Genomic DNA, 21,020 nt, shown 5'->3' on the forward strand with positions numbered 1-21,020 from the left:
GGGGGAGCCTGGTGGGCTGCCGTCTACGGGGTTGCACAGAGTTGGACACGACTGAAGCGACTTAGCAGCAGCAGCAACAGCAGAAGAGCTCAAAATTTCCCGGCCCAAGAGCTCCAGGTTTAGCTCAGTTCAGTTGCTCAGTCGTGTCCAGCTCTTGGCGACCACATGGACTACAGTACGCCAGGCCTGCCTGTCCATCACCAACTCCTGGAGCTCCAGGTTACAGATGGAGAAACAGGCCCTGGGAGGCCTCACAGCGCCGGACACTGCAGGGACACAGGACAGTGCAAGAATGGTCCCGGTGAAGGAGCAAGGCAGAGAGCGCACAGGGAAGATGGCGCGGGGCACAGGCCTCCCCTGCGAAGACCCTCATAGAAATAACAACGGAGGGGCTACAAGCCACCCTGGCCTCATCCCTTCGCGGGGAAGGCCCCGCGCCCTCACTTGCAGACTGGACCAGAGCCAGACCTGCGGGCGGACTGGCCAGAAGGGGGCAGTGGCGCGCAGCAGACCCTCTGGAATCTGGTTCTGCTGGAAACCTCTGGGAGGGAGGCAGTGCCCCCAGGGTCACGTTCCAGGGTCTGGGCGGACAGGTCCAAGGTCCCACGGAAGACACCTGCGAGTGGCTGGCCTGGCTCAGTCAGCACGTGCCTCTGCGATGGGTCAGCATGCCACCCAGCATGGGGGAGCCCCTGGGGGGCCCCCAGATCCCCCAGGATGGAGACCTGCTGCTGGAGACCAGCTGGCACTGCCTGCACTTGCTCCACCAGAGACAGCGGTGGACAGAGAGGAGCACTCGGGGGAGCACTCAGTAGGAGGACTCAAGAGGAGGACTCAGGAGGAGCAGTCACAGGGGACACTCAGGGGGAGCACTCAGGAGGGGCACTCAGGAGGGTGCCCCCTCTCCTCCCCAGCCACGCTCTCCTGGGCTCTCGGAGCCTCATCGCCTGCAAGTGAGTTTGACGGCTTGGCCCCGTTCGATAGATCGACAGATGGACCGTGCATGTCTTGCCCTCCCTGGAGGCCCTGTCATCCCATTGCACAACAGAGACAGGTTACATCACCTCAGCGCCTGGCCAGCAAGAGAACCAGCATTTCCAGGGCTTTCTCGGCTGCCTCCCAGGCTTGAGGGGCAGCGGAGGAGGGGTCTGAGGAGACCCTCCTGCCAGGAGCACGGCCCTGAGATGTCCCAGCCCTTGCTTTGGCCTCACAGTGCCTGTGGCCACTGCCTCCTCCTGCACTGCTGCCTGGCCAGTCCCCGCTCCAACCCGAGAGTCTCTGAGCAGAGAAGGGCCTGTGCAGGGGGCGGGCTGAGCTCCCCAGGCCGAAATTAGGAGTGAAGCTTGAGAGTACAGTGCTGTAAAAGAAGTGAAATCAGCAAGGTTTTGATGGAATGAAAAGTTAGAGATAAGTCCATGTGTTCAGGATGAAGCTTAGTCCACAAGGAAGCACAGGTCTTCAGTGGGATTCATCAGGCAAACTCCACCCTTCCCATCGTTGTTGTTCAGTCACTAAGTTGTGTCGGACTCTGGGCCCCCACGGGTTGCAGCCCACCAGGCTCCTCTGTCCTCCACTGTCTCCTGGAGCTTGCTCAAATTCACGTCCATTGAGTCGGCGATGCCATCTAACCCTCTCATCCTCTGTCGTCCCCTTCTCCTCCCGCCTTCAATCTTTCCCAGCATCAGGGTCTTTGCCAATGAGTCAGCTCTGTGCATCAGGTGGCCAAAGGATTGGAGTTTCAGCTTCAGCATCAGTCCTTCCAATGAATATTCAGGACTGATCTCCCCTAGGATGGACTGGTTGGATCTCCTTGCTGTCCAAGGGACTCTCAAGAGTCTTCTCCAACACCACAGTTCAGAAGCATCAATTTTTCAGCTCTCAGCCTTCATTATGGTCCAACTCTCACATCCACATGTGACTCCTGGGAAGACCAAAGCTCTGACCAGATGGAACTTACTCAGAATCCTCGTCAGTTCAGGAACACGCCTCCCCTTCCTGGGGCCTCCTCCATCCCCTGTGTGTTGGGAGGGAGTCAGCACCGTGTTCATTCTGGCGCTGACTGTGGGTTCAGGAAACCTGGAGGCCAAGATGCACGCGTGCGTGACCGTGGTCTCACACCACCCATGAGCATCGTGGGATAGGCAGAGGGGCAAGCCCGCCCTAGGGCCAGGGGAGGGAGGGGACCACAGGCGTCTGGGACGCACGTCCACTTTCCAAGGGGCCTGTGGCCCAGACGTGAGGACACAGACATGGGGCGTGAGGGAAACCGGCAGACTTCTTCAGGTGCTGTATTGCGAGAAGGGGACATAGCCGACCCACCCAGCTGCATCACACTGACCGCGGGCAGGACAGTTGGCAGGCGTCCAGACCTCTGGTAGCACTTTTTCCAATCATCAGAACAAAGAGACGAGCGGATGTGCAGGTGCTGGGCCTGACCAGTGTGGGTAGTTGGGGCTGGGGGGCATGTCTGGGTCACTCACTCGGGCTCTGGACCTCAGCCTGCAACCAGACGTCCCCTGATGAAAGCAGAGGATGACCTGAAATACAGAAATGTGGGCAGGTGTCGTCAGCTACTCAGGCAGGCAGTGCCCGGGGCTCCGTGGGATCAGAGCTGCTGGGGTGGATGCCCCTCATCTGAAGCCTGGCTGTGCGGAGGCCCTGGGGGCGTCGCTGACCGCAGAAGGCAGCGTTCCTGTGCGGCTTCACGCGAACTCAGCGCCTGAGATGTCTCACGCTGCAGTCATTTGTGAAGAATCCGAGGCTCGTGATTCCCACTGGCTTCTCTCCCGAAGCACGTGGGCTCCCTGCCTGCCTCAAGGTGAAAACAGTCTGCCCAGAGTTCCAAATTAGGGGAGTCTGTCCGGTCCCTCCAGCGACTGGGGGCTGTCCCTGCCCTGACTGCGGGGGGGCATGTCCCTGCTCTGACTGCCAGGGGGTGTCCCTGCCTCGGCCAGGGGGGCCCTGCCACCCACCCCGGGCTGTCAGAAGGGGGCATCTGGGCAGGCTTTACATCACAATTTACCCATTTTTCCAAAAAGGCAGAAATCTGGGTTTTTTCTAGGAAATCAAAGGTTTGAAAATCACAGCAAGGCCAAACAAAGCCTGTCTGGGAGCTGGACCATTGCAGAGGGTGGGGGTGGGGCCTGGGGTGTCCCGAGTGAAGGGGGTGGGGTGCCCAGCATGACCAGGCACTCAGCAAGTACTCCTGGATGGATGGATGAATGGGGGGATGAATGGATGGGTGATGGGTGGGTGAATGAGGGTTTGGCAGGATGCCCGGTTCCCATGGGGCCCAGAGGTTGTTTACCCTGTGGCCCGTGGGAGAACACGGTGTCCAGCCGGAGCCGTGTTCACGGAGGCGCTGGAGCTGCAGGGCCTGAGGGCTGGCCGCCAGCCAGGCAGTGAGAGGCTGGGCAGGAGGTCGGACGGAGCCCTGGGCTCGGACCCGGGCCCCTGACGCTCCATTTCTCCATTTCAGGTAGTGACTGCCTCTCCTTAACCCCCCATCATGGTTCAACACAAACACAAAAACCTCAGTTACTGCAGCCCCTGAGAAGCCTGGCCCCCAACACCCTCTGGTGCAGCTCTTCCCAGGAGGCCTGGGGCCCCCGAGTCCAGGCCAGAGGGGCAAGGGCTGGGCTGGGTCAGAGAGGAACTGGAGTGCCCTCGTCTGGGGGCGCTGGCTGTGTACTCTGTGTCCAGGACTTCAGGGCCCGCTGCCTTTGGCTTGTCTGCACAGGAGACAGGCTGCTCAGGCCAGGCCTCCCTCCAAGTGTGCTTGGGGGGGTCTCTGTGAGCCCTCCACTGCAGTGCGTGTGTGCATGTGTGTGCAAGCCTCCTGCCCGTGAGTGCATGGCTGTGTGTGTGAGCACCCTTGCTCTCTGTATTTGTGGGGAGCACGGTGGGGATGGTATAGACCTCTGTGCGTCGCACATGTAGGGTCTGCCGGTATCCTTAGTGCGTTCGAGAGCGTGCGCCCATCCCCACCCGCAGCAGCGCCCCTCGCCCGCCCTGCGCTGTCAGTCTGGGCGGAGCGGAGCGTCGCCCGCCCTGGGGAGGTCGGTGCATTCCTGCGCGCTAGGGCTGGAGTCGGAACATTCCATTCATAACAGTCCTCAGAGCGGGGGAGGGCGGGTCGGGCGCAGAGTTAGTGATTAAAGGGAGGGACAAGGAGGCTCTGCGTGGCTGGGCGCAGGCCGGCGCTGGAGGAGAGGAGCGCGTGAGCCCTCCTCTTCTGGAACCCGCGGGAGCTCACCGGTCGCACCCAGCGCCGCGGTGCCCTGGGCCCAGGGGGCAGTGACCGCCCCAGATGGCCTAAGCACGGGGAATCGTGCCCCGCAGGCCCACCGCAGATTTTGCTGTTACTCCCATTCTACCAGATGGGGAGACTGAGGCTCAGAGATGAAGGAGCTTGTACCCTTCATCATCAGAGTATCATCAGAGCAGTAGGGGCCTTTGCAAAGCCCTGGCTTGTTCAGGGGAGCTTTGATTGCCTGATACTCACATCTGCCTTAGCTGGGTGGGACCTGGGTGTGCTGTCCCATTTGCCTTTGGTTGTGGGGTGGTGGTCTTGCTTCCCAGCTAAGCCATGCCTTCCCCAACAACAGGGCCCGAGTCCTGCCTGTGGGTGGGGGTCCACCTGGCCGGCCACAGCCCTACTGGAGACCGTGGCAGCGAGAACAGGAGAGAAGCCCCGAGTCCATCGTGGCTCCAGATGGACAGGGAGGTGGGGGGCAGGAGGAGCCCTGGCTGAGGGCACAGCTGTGGCCTCATTCCAGGGCGGAGCAGGGTCGAAGTGGAGAAGGCGGTCCGTTCCCAGGCCTGCTGGCCCTGGCCGCTTGGGTGCAGGCTCTGCTGAGTGTCTGAGGGTGGCCTTGGGGAGCTGGGGAATGTTGGGGCCGGTGGCAGGGCAGCTCCGGCCCGGGGAACTCTTTGGGGGGCACTGGATGGACCTTAGATTCACGCAGCAGGCAGACGGTGGGTAGCGGAGGCCAGTCCCAAAGTCAGAGAACAGGGAGACGTCCACCTTTCCACTGCAGGTCTCATCCAGCTGGGGCTCTGTGACCCCCGGGCTAACCTGAACGGTGATGCGTGGAGGCTCTGTGATTAACGCGGAGCTGCTGGAAGCGGGCGGGCGGGGAGTGCGGTTCCCGCTCAGTCAGCCAAGCATCAGCCAGGGCCCCGGGTGGGGCTTCTCCCGGGCAGGCATTCCAGCGCATCACTGTCCAGTCAGTCTCTCCTCTCCTCGCGGTAAGCAGTGGTTGTCCTGCTGTCTCTGGAGCAGGGTTACTGGAGGCAGTAGCGGGGGGCACTCAGCAAACACGCGTGCTCCCCTGGTCCCCAGCCCTTCTCCCCCCGGGCCCTCATCACGGTGGACTCCCCAACCTGGACTCCTGGGGCCGGAGCCCAGCCTCTCCATCAGTGCTCACAGAGGCCCTCCTCAACGGTTCAGAGACTGCCTGCGGCTGGTCCTGCTCGCGGTGGTCCTCGTGGTTGGTCCAGAGAGCTCTGGTCCCCAAGCCTCCTTTGGGGGGTCTTTGGGGTGATAACCACGCTCATGGCGGTGCCAGGAGGCTGTCCTCCTCTCTGGTCCTCTGCTGAGATCTCCCCAGCATCTCCAGGCTGACGTGTAGGCTCAGCGCCGACAGCCGATGGAGCCATGTCTCCTTGGCTTCAAAATCTTTCTCATGAAAATCGTGTGTCTCAGTCGCTCAGTCGTGTCCGACTCTTTGCGACCCTGACTGTAGCCCGCCAGGCTCCTCTGTCCGTGGGATTTCTTAAGCAAGGATATGGGAGTGGGCTGCCGTTTCCTTCTCCAGGGGATCTTCCCGACCCAGGGATGGAACCTGGGTCTCCCGCATCACAGGTGGATTCTTCACAGCCTGAGCCACTGAGGGAGCCAATTAATTCATTTAAAAAGGGATCTGGAGACCAAGATGTTTGAGAATCACCTGTTTAAACCAGATTCTGACCCAGGATCTGTCTCTGAACGTCTAGGAGCAGATACCTACCACGAGGGCCTGAGGCTCCTCTTCTCAAGATGGGCAAAGTGGTGCCTGCTTCTGGTGCCCACCGGGCACGTGAGACTGGAGATGGAACACGGCGGCTGGCACACCCAGTGGGGAAACGCGCAGGGCTTGGCCTCTCCCAGGCCCCTCCGTCCTGGGGGAAGCTGGCTAGCTCCCTCCAGGCCCCAGGCGCCCGTGGGGTTTGGAGGGACTCTTAGCAGCTTTTCCGAGTCCAGCAAACAAGACGCGGTGCAGCCCCTGCCCAGCGCATTCATCTCGCCTGGCACCTTCCCCAGGCGGGCACACGGCCAGCTCCCTGCACACACATTTTCCTGCATGTCCGAGGTGTGAGAAAAGTAACACGTTGTTGCTAGTCTTGCTGGAAAAGGCCTGGTTTTAGAGAGCGCTGGGCTTTGAGCTTGTCGCAAAGTACACTCTGATTCCTGACCGAAATACCAACTGACGTAACAGAAGCTTCCTCACAGACAAAACGTTTTGCTTGGAGACGGACCCCTTGGTGCTGACGGCCAAGCCAGGGCCCTCCGAGGGCCAGGGCCATCCTCACTGCCCGGCTGTGGCCTCCCAGGGGAGCCGCTGGAGAGAGGCCGTCCCGTGGAAAAGAGAATTCAGTCCGGTGGCCAGTTACAAAATAAATACACCAAGCCTGTGGCTTGCCCAGCTCCCCAAAATAACTATAACAACATATGCTGGAGAAAAGATCCCATTCACAATTCAATGAAAAATTAGGAATCCCGGGAAGAAACGAAACCAGGAAACACACAGGACAGGAGACGCCCGCTCTCACCTGAGAAATAAAAATCACCGAGTCGGCAGGGAGAAAGGCATGGCTCTGGGGAGAAGGCATGCTATTTTTCAAATGTCTATTTTGTAGTAGAAATACTTGAAAAGGAAAGCAAGTGGGTGGGATGGTCAGAGATGAAAATGAAAATCGTTTAAACCTTGAACTCCTGATGCAAGAATGGAGTGGAAAGCCATGTAAAAATCTACAGATCAGCCTGAAGTTACACAATCATTTCACGCATGGAAAGATGACCTTTCGAATCAGCAGGGAAAGACAGAGCCATTTTCAATAAACAGTTTGGGCAAATGGCCAACCCCTTGAAATGAAATAAAATAAGATTCCTGTTCTGCGTTTCTAGATGGATTAAAGATTCGACTGTAAGGTGAAGCCAAGCAAACACTAGACACATATTTCAGTGAATATTTGTGTGATCTTGGGGGTGACGAAGAACTTAATACACATGAAACCAGAGATTAAAACAATACGGAAAAGGTAACAGGTTTGACCAGAAAAATTTCAAAACTTCATTGTGTCAATAAATACAAACAGATCTTCCCTTTAGAAACAGACCGAGGAGGTCTTCCAACTCCTCGCCGACACAGGAAGAGAAACAAAACCTGCCACATTCATCCAGGCAGCAACTCTCCATCTCCAGCCGTGAAAACAGACAGAAAAGCCCCTGCCCTAGAGGAGTTGACATCCGTGACGAGAGACCAACATGTGAAGGAGCCGACCACGGGGGGCGTCCCTGGTGGTCCAGGGGTTAAGAATCCTCCTGCCAATCCCGGGGAAGTGGAGGGTTCGAGCCCTCGTTGGGGAACCATTAATGGATCCCAGGGCCACAGGGCAGCTAAGCCCAATTGCCACAACCAGAGAGCCTGGACGCCACAGCCAGGACCTGATGCAGCCACAGAACAATAAATAAATAAATAGCAATTATTTTAAAAAAAAGATCCCCCACTCAAAACTCAGACCAAAACCCAGGCCAGCGGCTGGAGAAGCTGCCGGCGGTGAGGCAGGGCGACTGCCTCGTCTTCTGTGGTCCTTCAGGTCATCTCAGGGGCATCTCCCCTCCTAAACCGTTCTCCCCTCTTTGGTGTGTTTCATCCCTCATGCTGCTTCACCCTCACAAGGCTGAGGGTTCACAGCGCTTCACACAGATGCCTAGAGATGAACGTGTGGTCTAAACTGGTGCTGGGAAGAAGTGTCCTGATGGCAAGTGGTCCTTGGAAGGGGTCCTCTACAGTTTAATAGCTATCTATTTATATTACAGTCTATTAGGAAAGCACTGTTTTCTATTTATGGGACGCCTGTGGCATTTCCTTATCCTGACTTCTAGGAAAAATTTTTTGACTGAACCCTGTTGCATGTGAGCCACGCCACATGTGGCATGTGAGTTCCCCCTACCAGGGCTGCAACTGTGAAAAGCAGAGTTTTAACCACTGTACCTCCAGGGAAGTCCCTGGCATTTTCTTTTATGTAAATATGTTTAAAAAAAAAAAACTACGTTTAAGTAGGCAGCTGGTGTGAGACCAAGGTTATGTGCATGATGAAACACGGGGTTCCAACACGGGCCCGCTGTGACCTTGAGGGAAGCGGCCGCTTTCTGGGAGAGCAGCTGTGGCCGGGGCCCAGACCTCCAGGCAGAAGCTCCAAGAGGTGAGGGGTCCCGGATGGAGCTGAGCAGGACGCAGGCAGGGTGGGGGGTTGAGCCATGGCAGGAGGGAGGTGGGGTCCTTGTGGAGGGACTGGGGGAGGATGAGGCATCTTGGCTACTGTGAGACCTCGGAGGGGTCCCCAGAAAGGACCCTCGGCCCTGAGGGCTGATGCTGGGCTCCCGGGTTCCCACTGTGCCAGTCCACGCAGGGTCACTGCCTCACCCAGGGGACCTCCAGGACTCCCGCGGTCCCTGCCCTGGGTTCGAGGCTCTCTGGCCCTGGGAGGATGGACCGATACCCACATGTCTTCCCCGCCCCCGCCAGGAGGGAGTGCAAGCCACCCCCGAAGGCCCACTAATAGGTTGTCGGGCTGGACTTGGCTTCTCTGGGTGTGAAACCAGACCGGGGGCCTTGGTGCAAAGGTAACTCTGCACGCAGTGGGTGTGTGGCAAGCGGTGAGCAAGAAAGCCTGGGGACCAGTGTCAGGAAAGGAACCAGACTCAGATCCAGTGTTTTATACAGACCCATAGATTCTCACTCTGTCCTTTTGTTCCCGGTAGCCTCTGTCTACGTTCCTCCTCCCTCCACCCTTCTCTTCTGTTTTAAAATACATTCGCTTCAGTATCCAGAGAGTTGATAGCAACGCTTCAGTACTTGATGACACAAGCCCCCCCGAGACATCACAGAGGCCATGCCTGTGAAACGCAGCAGAGTTTCGACAGTGTTGGAGTTGGAACGATTGCCCAAGGCCCATCCGCGGCTACCCGCCCCCCGACGTGTGTGCCCGCGGGCTGCGTTCAGGGTGGTGGGTGTCTGGATGGCAGGGGAGCCCTGCAGGCTGCTAGGAGCTGCAGGAATGCGTTTCTTCACAGAAGGACAGGATTGAGGGGCGGGGGGCACTCTCAGGACAGCGGGGGCTCCCGGAAATGTTAGCGGGCCAGGACCGGGGGCTGTGTTAACCCACCTGCTCATCAGCCGTCACCCAGCCCCCTGCACCCCAAGACCACGCGTGTCCCCCGTGCTAGGGAAGGACCACGGCCGCTGGGGCCACAGCCCCCCAGGGGCAGGTGTGCTGCACGGCTCTGGGGCTCGCCTCGTCTTCTCCCGCTGCTCCATGTGTGTTGGCTGGACTCTGTCCGTAAGGAGACGTTAACTCGCGTCTCAGCATCAGTGATTAAGCCACACTCCCTGGCCGGAGCCTGGCCGGAGGGAGAGCGAGGCTCCCAGGACCAAGTTCCCCCGGCTTCTCCCGGCTCTCAGCCTTCACCCGACAGCGACCATCTCCACGGCACAAAGCCCCCAGTCTGCGTCCTCTGGCATGTCCCTCCCAGTAGCGAGACCTGCCTTCTTCTTGGTTGAGGCAATCTCTCAGAGCTGCACCCTCTGTTCCTACCTTGCTGTACCTTCTCATGAAAGTGAAAAGTGAAAGTGTGAGTCGCTCAGTCGTGTCCGACTCTCTGTGACCTCATGGACTGTAGCCTGCCAGGCTTCCCTGTCCATGAGATTTCCCAGGCAAGAGTACTGGAGTGGGTTGCCGTTCCCTTCTCCTGGGGATCTTTCCGACCCAAGGATCAAACCCATGTCTTCTGCATTGGCAGGTGGTTTCTTTACCACTGAGCCACCTGGCTGCGTCTCTTACAGCCAGCGGCTTTGTGGGGGTCCATCCCCTCCACACACACATGTGCACGCATATAGGCCTACAATGCACACATACATACACAGCCCCCACAGGTAGACATGCATGCGTGCACATACATAAACACAATGCACACAAGTGTGACACGCACACACATACATGTTCTCACTGTACATGTTAGGGCATTGTTTTTAAAATTCAAACAGTAAAAGGGCTAACAGCAGCCCAGGCAGTCACATCTCCCCTGGCCATCTGCCTCATAGGGGCGTCAACGACCAAGGCCTGGGGCCTGGCTTGAACACGTGACACAGCCTTGCCGCTCTGCTCAAAACTCAAAGGAGTAAAGACAACGGAAGTCTAATTTTTACAAGCTGGACGCAGATTTGAACAGACAGTACACCAAGGAGGATATAAGGAGGGAAATCGAGTGCATGAAGAAGCTGGCAGTCAGGCAGCTCCAGGCCCCGACACCGGCCCCCGAAGCTGCTTTCACTGCTCCAGCTCTGGAGTCTTTCCACACACATGTTGGAACTAGCCAGTGTCCATGAAAAGCCGGCTGGGAAGTTGAGTGAGACTGCATTGACTCTGTGGATCAATCTGGGGACAAATGTAACAGTGTCTAGTCTTCCGACCGATGACGGAGGCTATCTCTCTATTTACTTGGGTCTTTGTTGAGGAGCCTGGTGGGCTGCAGTCCATGGGGTCGCTGAGAGTCGGACACGACTGAACAACTCCCCTTTCCCTTTCTTTCGTTGATTTCTCTAAAATTGTTTTGCAGTTTTTAGCCTCTTCGATTTACTTTTAGGTTTAGTATTTTTTTCTGACTATAAATGATGTTTTACGTCAATTTCTGATTGTTGCCACTATAGAGAAATGGAGTGGGTAGCCATTCCCTTCTTCAGGGGATCTTCCTGAACCAGCTCAAACCTGGGTCTCCGGTGTTGCAGGCAGATTTTCTTACCATCTGAGCCACCAGAGAAGCCCAAAAGGAAAGTGACATCTCAGGCTGGACTGTGGCCCGCCGCTCTGCGGCTCACTGCACGTCTCCGGGCACATAGCGTGTCCAACACGTGGCTGTGTGTGCTGCTGGACAGGGTGCATTCCCAGGGTGCCTGCCATGCTCTACCCTTGGGGCCACACCGTAGCCCCCTTGCCCACCTGGGCCCCAGGTGCCCTCCCCACCATCCCGGCCATCAATTCGCTGAGATGGGCCAGGAGGCCCTCGACCCGAGAAGTCAAGGCCGCAGTGCCCCGGCCTGCTGGGGCCTGGCTCTGCAATCGGACGCTGGTAACTGCTCAGCGCAGACCTCCGTTGGTCAGGGGGGGGGCGGGGGGCGGGCTCTGCAGACTGCTCAGCGCAGACCTCGGGGCAGGGGGCGGTGCTCTGCTGACTGCTCAGTGCAGACCGCGGGCAGGATTCCTGTGATCACTCAGCGCAGACCGTGGTGGGGCTCCAGTGGGGAGGCCATCGATTCTGGCTCCCCGTCCCAGGACGGCTCGTCTGTTACCTGGGCCGGCGGCAGTGCCCAAAATGGCCCCGTCTGACCCCTTGCCTGGTAGCTTCTCCTGAATCCTCTTCTAAAGGCAACGCCCTCTGGGACAGGCTCACCCATCAGAGAAGGAGAGTTCTCTTCCCACAGGTGGATTGAGAGTGCCCAGGCCCACGGGGCAGGACCAGGCACCGGGGGCTCCTCCTCACGCGTCTCCATCAGAATAAAGAGGCCAGTGGAAACACTGGGCTGGGACTGTGCAGGGAGGTGACCTGGGAAAGTCTGTGTCCAGCACCCAAGAGCACACCACCAAAGGTAGGGTCCGTGACAGCATCTCCAGGCCACGGCAGCCACACCTGTGACCACAGGATCTATATACCTGCACACATGTGCATTCACACCTGTGACCACAGGATCCACACCCTGCACACACGTGCGTCCACACCTGTAACCACAGGATCCACACCCTGCACACACGTGCGTCCACACCTGTGACCACAGAATCTATATACCTGCACACACGTGCGTCCACACCTGTGACCACAGGATCTATATACCTGCACACATGTGCATCCACACCTGTAACCACAGGATCCACATACCTGCACACACGTGTGTCCACACCTGTGACCATAAGGATCCATATACCTGTAGACACATGTGTCCACACCTGTGACCACAGGATCCACACACCTGCACACACCAGTGTCCACATCTGCCAGGAGGAAGCAGCTTGGTGTGGTCCCAAGAGTGGAGGGCAGAAGTGGGCAGAGCACAAAGAATCGCACCTGCCAGTGGAAAACAATCAAACCACCAAACACACTCAACTGTGCTAGGAATGCAGGGGGCACACAGGCTTTTGGAAAAAAAAAAAACTATCCCTGTCAAAAACTGACCCCAGAATGCATCACTTTTTATAAAGTGATACCATAACTCGATGCTGAGAAAGATACAGGGCTTTCTGATGGCAGGGATCCCACCCGATCACAGCCTCCGGAGAATGAGTCGGCCACGAATATCAAATCTAATGACACCCTTTGAGTGAGATACCTCACTTTCCACATTTATTTGTAAGAAGTTGTAGAATAAGGAGACAAACATGTGCCCACTGGGGAGATTTGTTGCAGTTTTGTATAGAATGGTAAGAGTTGAATTATAAAGAAAGCTGAGCGCCAAAGAAGTGACACTTCTGAGCTGTGGCATTGGAGAAGACTCTTGAGAGTCGCTTGGACAGCAAGGAGATCCAACCAGTCCATCCTAAAGCAAATCAGTCCTGAATATTCACTGGAAGGACAGATGCTGAAGCTGAAACTCCAGTCCTTTGGCCACATGATGCAAAGAACTGACTCATTAGCAAAGACCCTAGTGCTGGGAAAGATTGAAAGCAGGAGGAGGAGGGGATGACAGAGGATGAGATGGTTGGATGGCATCACAGACTCGATAGACAGGAGTTTGAGTAAACTGTGGGAGTTGGTGATGGACAGGGAATCCTGGCGTGCTGCAGTCCATGGGGTCACAAAGAGTTGGACACAGCTGAGCAACTGAAGCGAGCTGATAGGATTGTGAAAACCTGGAAACCACATAAATGTCCTTCAGGAATGGATCTGCTAAATAGATTATGATGCAGCCACTTCTACGGAAGAGCAGGCGATTCTTGTAAACAACGGCTACTAACCTGTCATTGCTGTTGTTCCGTCGCTAAGTCAGATCTGACTTTTTGTGACCCCACTGCAGTGTGTCAGGCTCCTTTTGTCCTCCACTATTTCTCCAAATTTGCTCAAATTCATGTCCATTGAGTCAGTGATACCACCTAACCATTTCATCCTCTGTCATCCCCTTCTCCCACCTTCAATCTTTCCCAGCATCAGGGTCTTTTCCAGTTCTGATTCTGAAGAATCAGTTCTTCACATCAGGTGGCCAAAGTATTTGAGCTTCAGTTTCAACAACAGTCCTTCCAAAGAACACTCAGGGTTGATTTCCTTTAGGATGGATGTGTTGGATCTCCTTCCTGTCCAAGCGACTCAAAAGTCTTCTCTAGCACCACAATTTGAAAGCTTCGTTATTGGCATAGGAAGAAGCATACGTCTATTGCTGTTTTTAAAACGCTCCGGAAGCACCCCCAGGTGTCTCCTGATGGACGAATAGAACAACAATGTGATCTATACACACGATGAAATATTATACAGCTGTGACAAGGAAGGAAGTTCTGACACATGTGACAACATGGCTGAACCTTAAGGACATTACGCCGAGTGAAGAGAGCCAGTCACTAGATGAGAAATACTGTGCGGTTCCCCTCACATGCGGTGCCTGAAGCAGGCAGGTGCGTGCAGCGGGGGCTGCCCGGGGCTGGGGGCAGGGAGGCGGAGCCAGCGTCCAGTGGGGGCAGGGTCTCAGCTTGGAAAGAAGAAAAAATCTGAAAATAGATGGTGCTGATGGTTGCCCCACAATGTGAAATCACTTAGCACCACAAACTGTACACCTGAATGGCTCAGATGGCAATTTCATATCATGCACTTTTAGTCCCATTTTAAAAAAAGGCTCCAAAGCAGTTTAATCTTCCGTTTTTGTAATATAGCAAGGAATGTTAAAAATGGTGTGATTATGAATGTCCTTTCTTTTTTTATACTTGTCTGTACTTTCTGATATTTTGGACAGTAAGAACAGTAACTTTTATACCATTTTAAAAAGCTATTTCAAAAATAACACACTAAATTGCACAATCAGACATACTGGGTTGACCAAAATGGTCATTTGTTTTTTCCTGTAAGATGGCTCTAGCAGGGCTGGCTGCTGCTGCTGCTGAGTCGCTTCAGTCGTGTCCGACTCTGCGCGACCCCATGGACGGCAGCCCACCAGGCTCCCCTGTCCCTGGGATTCTCCAGGCAAGAACACTGGAGTGGGTTGCCATTTCCTTGTCCAATGCATGAAAGTGAAAAGTGAAAGTGAAGTCGTTCAGTCGTGTCCGACTCTGTGCGACCCCATGGACGGCAGCCCACCAGGCTCCCCCGTCCCTGGGATTCTCCAGGCGAGAGCGCTGGAGTGGGGTGCCGTTGCCTTGTCTGTTAGTAGAGCTTAGTTGTCTCTAATTTCAGTCGAAGCGATTTGACGGGCTGCACTGTGACAGCTATCATACCAGCATGCATTAAAAAAAATCAAAATTTGTGCATTTTTGTGTAGCTATTTTAATATCAAAGATGGAAGGAAAAAAGCAACGTTTCTGGCACACTATGCTTTATTATTTCACGAAGGTAAAAATGGAACTGAGACGCAGTATCTGACTTGTGCAGCGTCGGGGGTGGCACTCTGACTGACGGAATGTGTCAAAGGCAGTTTGAGAAGTTCGTGCTGGAGGCTTCTCCCTCGACAGTGCTCCACGTCGTGTAGACCAGCTAAAGCTGATAGCAATCCAATCAAGATATTAATAAAGAACAACCAACATCGTACCACACAGGAGACAGTGCCATACTCAAAATATCCACATCAGGCACTGAAAATCATCTGCACCAGCTGGGTGACATTCTCACACTGACGTCTGGGTTCCACACAAGGTAAGCAAAAACCTTCTTGACCATATTTCTACATGTGATTCTCTACTCAAAACATAATGAAAATGTTCCATTCTTAAATTGTGATGGGTGATAAAAGTGGATACTGTACAGTATCGTGGAGCAGAAGAGATCGTGGGGCAGGTGATGAACCATCACCAAACACCAAGGCCGGTCTTCATCTAGAAGGTGATGCTGTGTATGTGGTGGGATTGGAAGGAGTCCTCTGCTATGAGGTCCTGCCAGAAAACCAAACAATTAATTCAAACAAGCGCCAATCCCAATTAGACCAACTGCAAGCAGCACTTGATGAAAAGCCTCCAGAGATGGCCAGCAGAAAAAGCATAATCTTCTCTCTCAGAATAACCAAGAGTGCATGCTTCTCTGATGACCAGACAAAACCCGTTACAGCTCTGCTGGGAAGTTTGTGCTGGAGGCTTGTGATTCATCCTCTGTACTCACCAGCCATCGCACCTTTGGATGTCCATCTATTCCATCTTTACAAAATTTTCTTAATGGAAAAAGATTTCAATTCCCTGGAAGATTGTAAGAGGCACCTGGAGCAGTTCTTGGCTCAAAAGATAAAAAGTTTTGGGCAGATGGAATTATGAAGCTGCCTGAAAAATGGCAGAAGGCAGTGGGACAAAATGCTGAATATATTATTCAATAAAGTCCTTGGTGAAAATGAAAACAGTGTGTCTTCTACTTGGACTTAAAAACTGGAGGAGTTTTTGGCCATTACCCTACAGCAGAACCGTATTTTTTTCTGGTTATAGAAGTAATATAAATTCATTCTAGAAAATCTGGAAAAGTGAAAGAGATAATGCTTTAAAAAAGAAACTATAATTTCATCACTTCCAAGTAAATAGTTTGAAAAATTGTCACTGTAAATACTTTGATATATATTTCTTTTTCTACAAATTTTTTTTCTTTAAATAATCATATCCAGAGTAATACCTTTATAGATTTTTGCATCCTGCTTTTTTTTCACTTTAACTTTCATCAAAAAGTCTTTTAAAGAACGGAGAAGTTTTTAAACTATGGCAACTGACCCCAGTATTCTTGCCAGGAAAATACTATGGACAGAGGACCCTGGTGGGCTACAGTCCATGGGGTTGCAAAGAGTCAGATACAACTGAGGACAAAGGCTGGAGAAGACTTTTGACAGTTCCTTGGACTACAAGGGGATCAAATCAGTCCATCCTAAAAGAAATCAACCCTGAATATTCATTGGAAGGACTGATGCTGAAGCTGAAGCTTCAATACTTTGGCCACCTCATGGGAAGAGCTGACTCACTAGAAAATACCCTGGTTTTGGGAAAGAGTGAAGTTGGGAGGAGAAGGGGACGACAGAGGAGGAGCTGGTTGGAGGCAGGACTGACTCACTGGACGTGAGCTGGAGCAAGTTCCAGGAGATGCTGGAGGTCGTGAGTTGGCGCAAGTTCCAGGAGACGCTGGAGGACAGGGAACGGCGCTGCTGCAGTCCGCGCGGTGGCAAAGAGCCGGGCAGGACTTACTGAGTGAACAGCTCTTTTAAAATCCTGATTGAAATGGACAAATGGTACTCCGCTGTACAGACGGTTCATCATCATCTTTTCCTTTCATTGGACTTTAGTTGGTTTCCAATTTTTCTCAAGTGTTAGTAATATTGAGAAGAAACCTGTTCATAAATCTGACTGTGCGTCTGATCATTTCTTTATGCTCAGGCTCTAGAAGGACATGTACTGACTCGGGAGTGCTGTGCAGAATTCAGGGCTGCTTCCTGGGAAGGCAGCAACTTCCCGTCTTTCCAACAGTAGAATCACTCTAAAATATTCTGATCAATTGGATGAAAGGGTATTTGGCGTTTCTGGGCTCAGTGGTGAGGTCAGACACTCACTTTGGCAGGGACGTGCTATTTGCATGCTCTGGTCATGTCTGTCTTTCACTTGAGCCTGTGCTGCCCTCACTGTTTTGAAGGAGGAATCCCGCCTGACTCTGGCGGGGGTGTCGACCTCGGGGTCTTCGCATCAGCCCAGGGCTCTTGTAGGGTGCCTCCTCAGTGGGAAGCCCCCTGTGGTAGTCAGTTCCCAACTCTTGCTTCCTTGTGGTTTGCTCAGAAAAATGATGGCCAGTGAGCCGGGAGAGGGGATGGGAGGCGAGGCTTCGGCCGGTGCGCCGTGCACATGCTGACCCTGGGACTTTAGCTAGGCGGGAGTGACTCATTAACTAGTCACCCCACCAGCGCCCCTCCCCGAGGAGCGCCCGGGCGGTGGTTTCCCTCTTCCTTTTTCTGAACGTGAATCCGACTCCTGCCCAGGGGACACTGAGCTCCGCTGTGGACTTGTACACTTTCTGTCTGTCCTTCGATGTGGTTTTCAGGTATGTCCACTCTCAGATCAGCCTCACCCAGGTTTCCGTGAAGATGATGCTGCTCTCCATCTTCGGGAGCTCTCCCTGGCTCCCCCACAGCTTCTGTCTCGTCGTGGCTGGCCTGTGTCACAGAGCGCACCCCAAGGGCTGCTGCCATCCCCCCGGGCCTCAGCCGGTCTTGTCCTTTCTGCCCTTCTTTCCAGTCCCACCAGGCTGTCTGATGCACTGCCGCGCGCGGTGCCTTAGTGGACAGCGTCCTCCATCATGGAAAGTTCTACTGGACACACTCCCCCTGCCCCAAGCTGGGTACTGTGGGCTTCCTGGGGCGACTAAGAAATGGCCCAGCCCCCCAAAAAGCTCAGCCACCCATCTGTCAGGCACTCATCGAGGCCCTTCCAGGCAGGAGGATGTTGTGAAACCAAGACTCGTACACTTCCTGCCTTCACAGAGCTTGGGTTGCCAGGGTCCTCACTCACTCACTCATTCAGTCCACACACATGTCGAAGCCCTCTCATTCCAGGCCCTGGGCCACGAAGCACAGGCATGCAAGCCTGACCCAGCTTGCGGTGCGAGGCAAGGCTGAGATGGCACTTGAGGGGCTGCTGATACCTGAAGGGTGAGAAGGTCTGACCAGAAGGGGAGAATGAGCCAGGTAGGGGCACCTTTACTGAGCAGCCCCATGGAAACTGGCCAGGGGTGTTCTGGGTCTCTGGGGAAACTCCCAAACTCCCCAGTGACCAACTCCTTAACCTGTTTGGCAGCAATTCCTCAGCGCTGTTTAATTTCTCCCAAGCTGACCACATTTAAGTCTTTCAGAAACTCATTAATTCCACAGTGGAGCACTTACTGAGTGCTTGGTGCTGGAGATATGAAGGGACAGAAGGGACAGAGATCACTGCTTTGGTGGAACTTACATTCTTTGGAGGAGACAAAAAGCAAATGAAACAAAATGCAGAATATATAATATGTTAGCAGGCAAGAAGCACCAGGAAGAAAAGTTCAACAGGATAGAGGAAGAGGAAATATCAGGGGAGTGTGAACATTTGAGACTGGGCGGTCAAGGCAGGGCTCCCTGAGAAGGTAGTGTTAGTCCCTTATTTGTATCCATGGGGTTTGTAACCCCATGGACTGTGCCTGCCAGGCTCCTCCGTCCATGGGATTCTCCAGGCAAGAACTCTGGAGTGGGTTGCCATGCCCTCCTCCAGGGGATCTTCCTGATTCAGAGATCCAAGCCGGGTCACCTGCATTGCAGGCAGATTCTTTACTTTCTGAGCCACCACCAGGGAAGGTAACATTTGAATAAAATCCCAGAGAAGGCGATGGAGCCCTGGGGACGTGCTCACACAAGCAGCAGGAGCAGCAAGTGTGAAGGTCCTGAGGTGGGATCGTGTCTGAAACATCCGTGGAGCCGCAGGGGCCAGTGTGGCCACAGTGATGTCAGCAAGGGTGAGAGGAGAGCAGCGAAGATCATGGTCAGGTTGGAGGCCAAGCCTGCGGGGCACTGCAGACAGTGGGAGGCGGGAGCCACTCAGTGTTCGGAGAAGCGACATGATCTGATTCAGGCTGTAAGACAGCATCTTGACTGTTCTCCAGTTTCTTTATTTTTCTCCAGTTTTACTGAGACATAATTGACACATGTCATTACATAAGGTGTACAACATAATGGTTTGACTTACACATGTTGTAAAGTGATTATTGCGATAAGTTTAGTATGTATCTCATATGGATACAATAAAAGCAAAAGCAAAAGGAGAAAAAAAGGTTTTTGTGATAAGAACTCTTAGGTTCTACTCTCTTAATGACTTCCATAGATAACACACAGCAGAGTTATTTATATTTATCATGCTGTATGTTACATCACCGACTCAATGGACATGAGCTTGAGCAAACTCCGGGAGACAGTGAAGGACAGGGAAGCCTGGGGTGCTGCAATTCATGGCATCACAAAGAGTCAGACATGACTTAGTAACTGAACCACAGCAACGTAACATCCCTGGCTGTTTATCCTTACCTAGAAGTTTGTGCCTTCTGATCACCCTCCTGGAGTTCCACCCCTCACCTCCCTCTGGTAAACTTCATCTCTTTTTACTGTTCTTCAGTTGCTCAGTCGTGTCCGACTCTTTGCGCCCCAGGGACTGCAGCACACCAGGCTTCCTGTCCTGCACCGTGTTCCCATTCTTGCTTTCCACATTAAGTGACAACCGTACATGCCTGTGCAGAAGCTTCCTGGTGTGCTGAAGCCATGGATGCACCTTCGTTTCCAAGCTTCTTCTGACCTTTCAGAGTGATTGCCAGTGAGAAGATGGGGAAGACTGGCCTGAGAGTGTGTGGGGAGCAAAGGACCGATGACAGGCAGGGATGTGCCTGCCTCTCACTTGCACAGAGACCAGGCAGTGAGCCTGAACCCTGCAGACCTCCGTCTCTTCTATAAGAAGGAGCGAGCTGGGTCTGTTCTGCAGATGCTGGCCAGGGCCTGCATGAATGTTGAGGTGGTGCAGACGCACCATCACCATCCTCCATCTTGAGGCCAGTCTCCTCCAAACCCTCCCACCGAGCCCCAGTTTAGCCCCTGATGGCAGCCAGATTTGTATGCCTGGCTTTGGGGCGTGCATGGGGAGGGTCCCAGGACGCAGGGTCCAATGTCCCGCATAGTCTTAGGAACCCAGACCCACAGCACTCCGGAGAGCCTAGACAGGTCCCAGCTATCAGTTCTGGCTCTAGCAGTGTCCTGGAGAGGAACAGAACCAGAAATGCTCTTTGCCTCCCACACCAGGAGGTAAGGATGCGCGCTCTGTAGAAGACACTCCCAGGCTACCATCGAGGTTGTCTGGAAGATGCTATCTGGGCGGCGAGGATGGACCACCAGGCTTGCTCATCCGCCTCCCTTCTTACCAGCTGTGTCCGGGTGGACCGCGGCCTCAGAGTCCTCTTCATCCGTAAAATGTTGGCTGAGAAGACGACAGGTTTGTGTAAACGGCACGCAAGATGCCACCCTCAGCGCACGTGTCTCCAGGGCTGGTCACTCAGCGTCCCGCGCCTCCTGTCCCCCGGGGGCTGCCGCGGACTCGAGCGAGCGCGCTGTCCCAAGTGGGCTGTTGACTCACCGGACGCTCGCCCGCATTTCTCCAGCAACGTCCCGGACAAGTCCCAACTTTGCCTGTTGGCTGCCCGGGGCTGCAGACGGGAGCGAGGTAGGGAGGGTCGGGCCGAGGCTGTCCGGAGGCGCCCAGCCCGCGTGGACCCTCCTCGGAGCCACAGGCCAGGCCTGCGTTCGTTCTCACCTGGGCTAAAACCTCCTGAGCGAGCCGCGGCCAGGCCACTGCGACTGGAGGGGCGGGGCAGGGGCGGGGCCTGGACCTGGGAGGGGCTACTGGGCGGGGCCGGGCCGGGAAGGGGCGTGTCTGGGGGCGGGGCAGGGGGCGGGGCAGGGGCGCGTGACGCGCGGCGCGGGCCAATGGGGCGCGCGCCCGAAGCCGAGCCTCCTGCGAGCCTTCGCGGCGCCCGGCGCGTCACGTGAGCCCGGGGA

The 21,020-nt window shown here is 54.7% G+C and overlaps 1 protein-coding gene across 1 annotated transcript; it reads right to left on the reverse strand.

The window, feature by feature from the left end:
• Nucleotides 1-1,792: 1,792 nt before the first annotated feature.
• On the reverse strand, nucleotides 1,793-17,563 carry LOC112581173. Its single transcript, XM_025272384.3, has 6 exons — nucleotides 17,531-17,563; nucleotides 11,546-11,612; nucleotides 11,231-11,396; nucleotides 5,386-5,535; nucleotides 4,505-5,153; nucleotides 1,793-2,537 (listed from the first exon to the last, which is right to left on the reverse strand). The coding sequence occupies exons 1-6, from the start codon at nucleotides 17,561-17,563 to the stop codon at nucleotides 2,394-2,396; spliced, it is 1,209 nt and encodes a 402-aa protein (XP_025128169.3). The 3' UTR covers nucleotides 1,793-2,393.
• Nucleotides 17,564-21,020: the final 3,457 nt, after the last annotated feature.

This window comes from Bubalus bubalis, chromosome 21, assembly GCF_019923935.1.
Source record: "Bubalus bubalis isolate 160015118507 breed Murrah chromosome 21, NDDB_SH_1, whole genome shotgun sequence".
In the NCBI taxonomy this organism is placed as follows: Eukaryota; Metazoa; Chordata; class Mammalia; order Artiodactyla; family Bovidae; genus Bubalus; species Bubalus bubalis.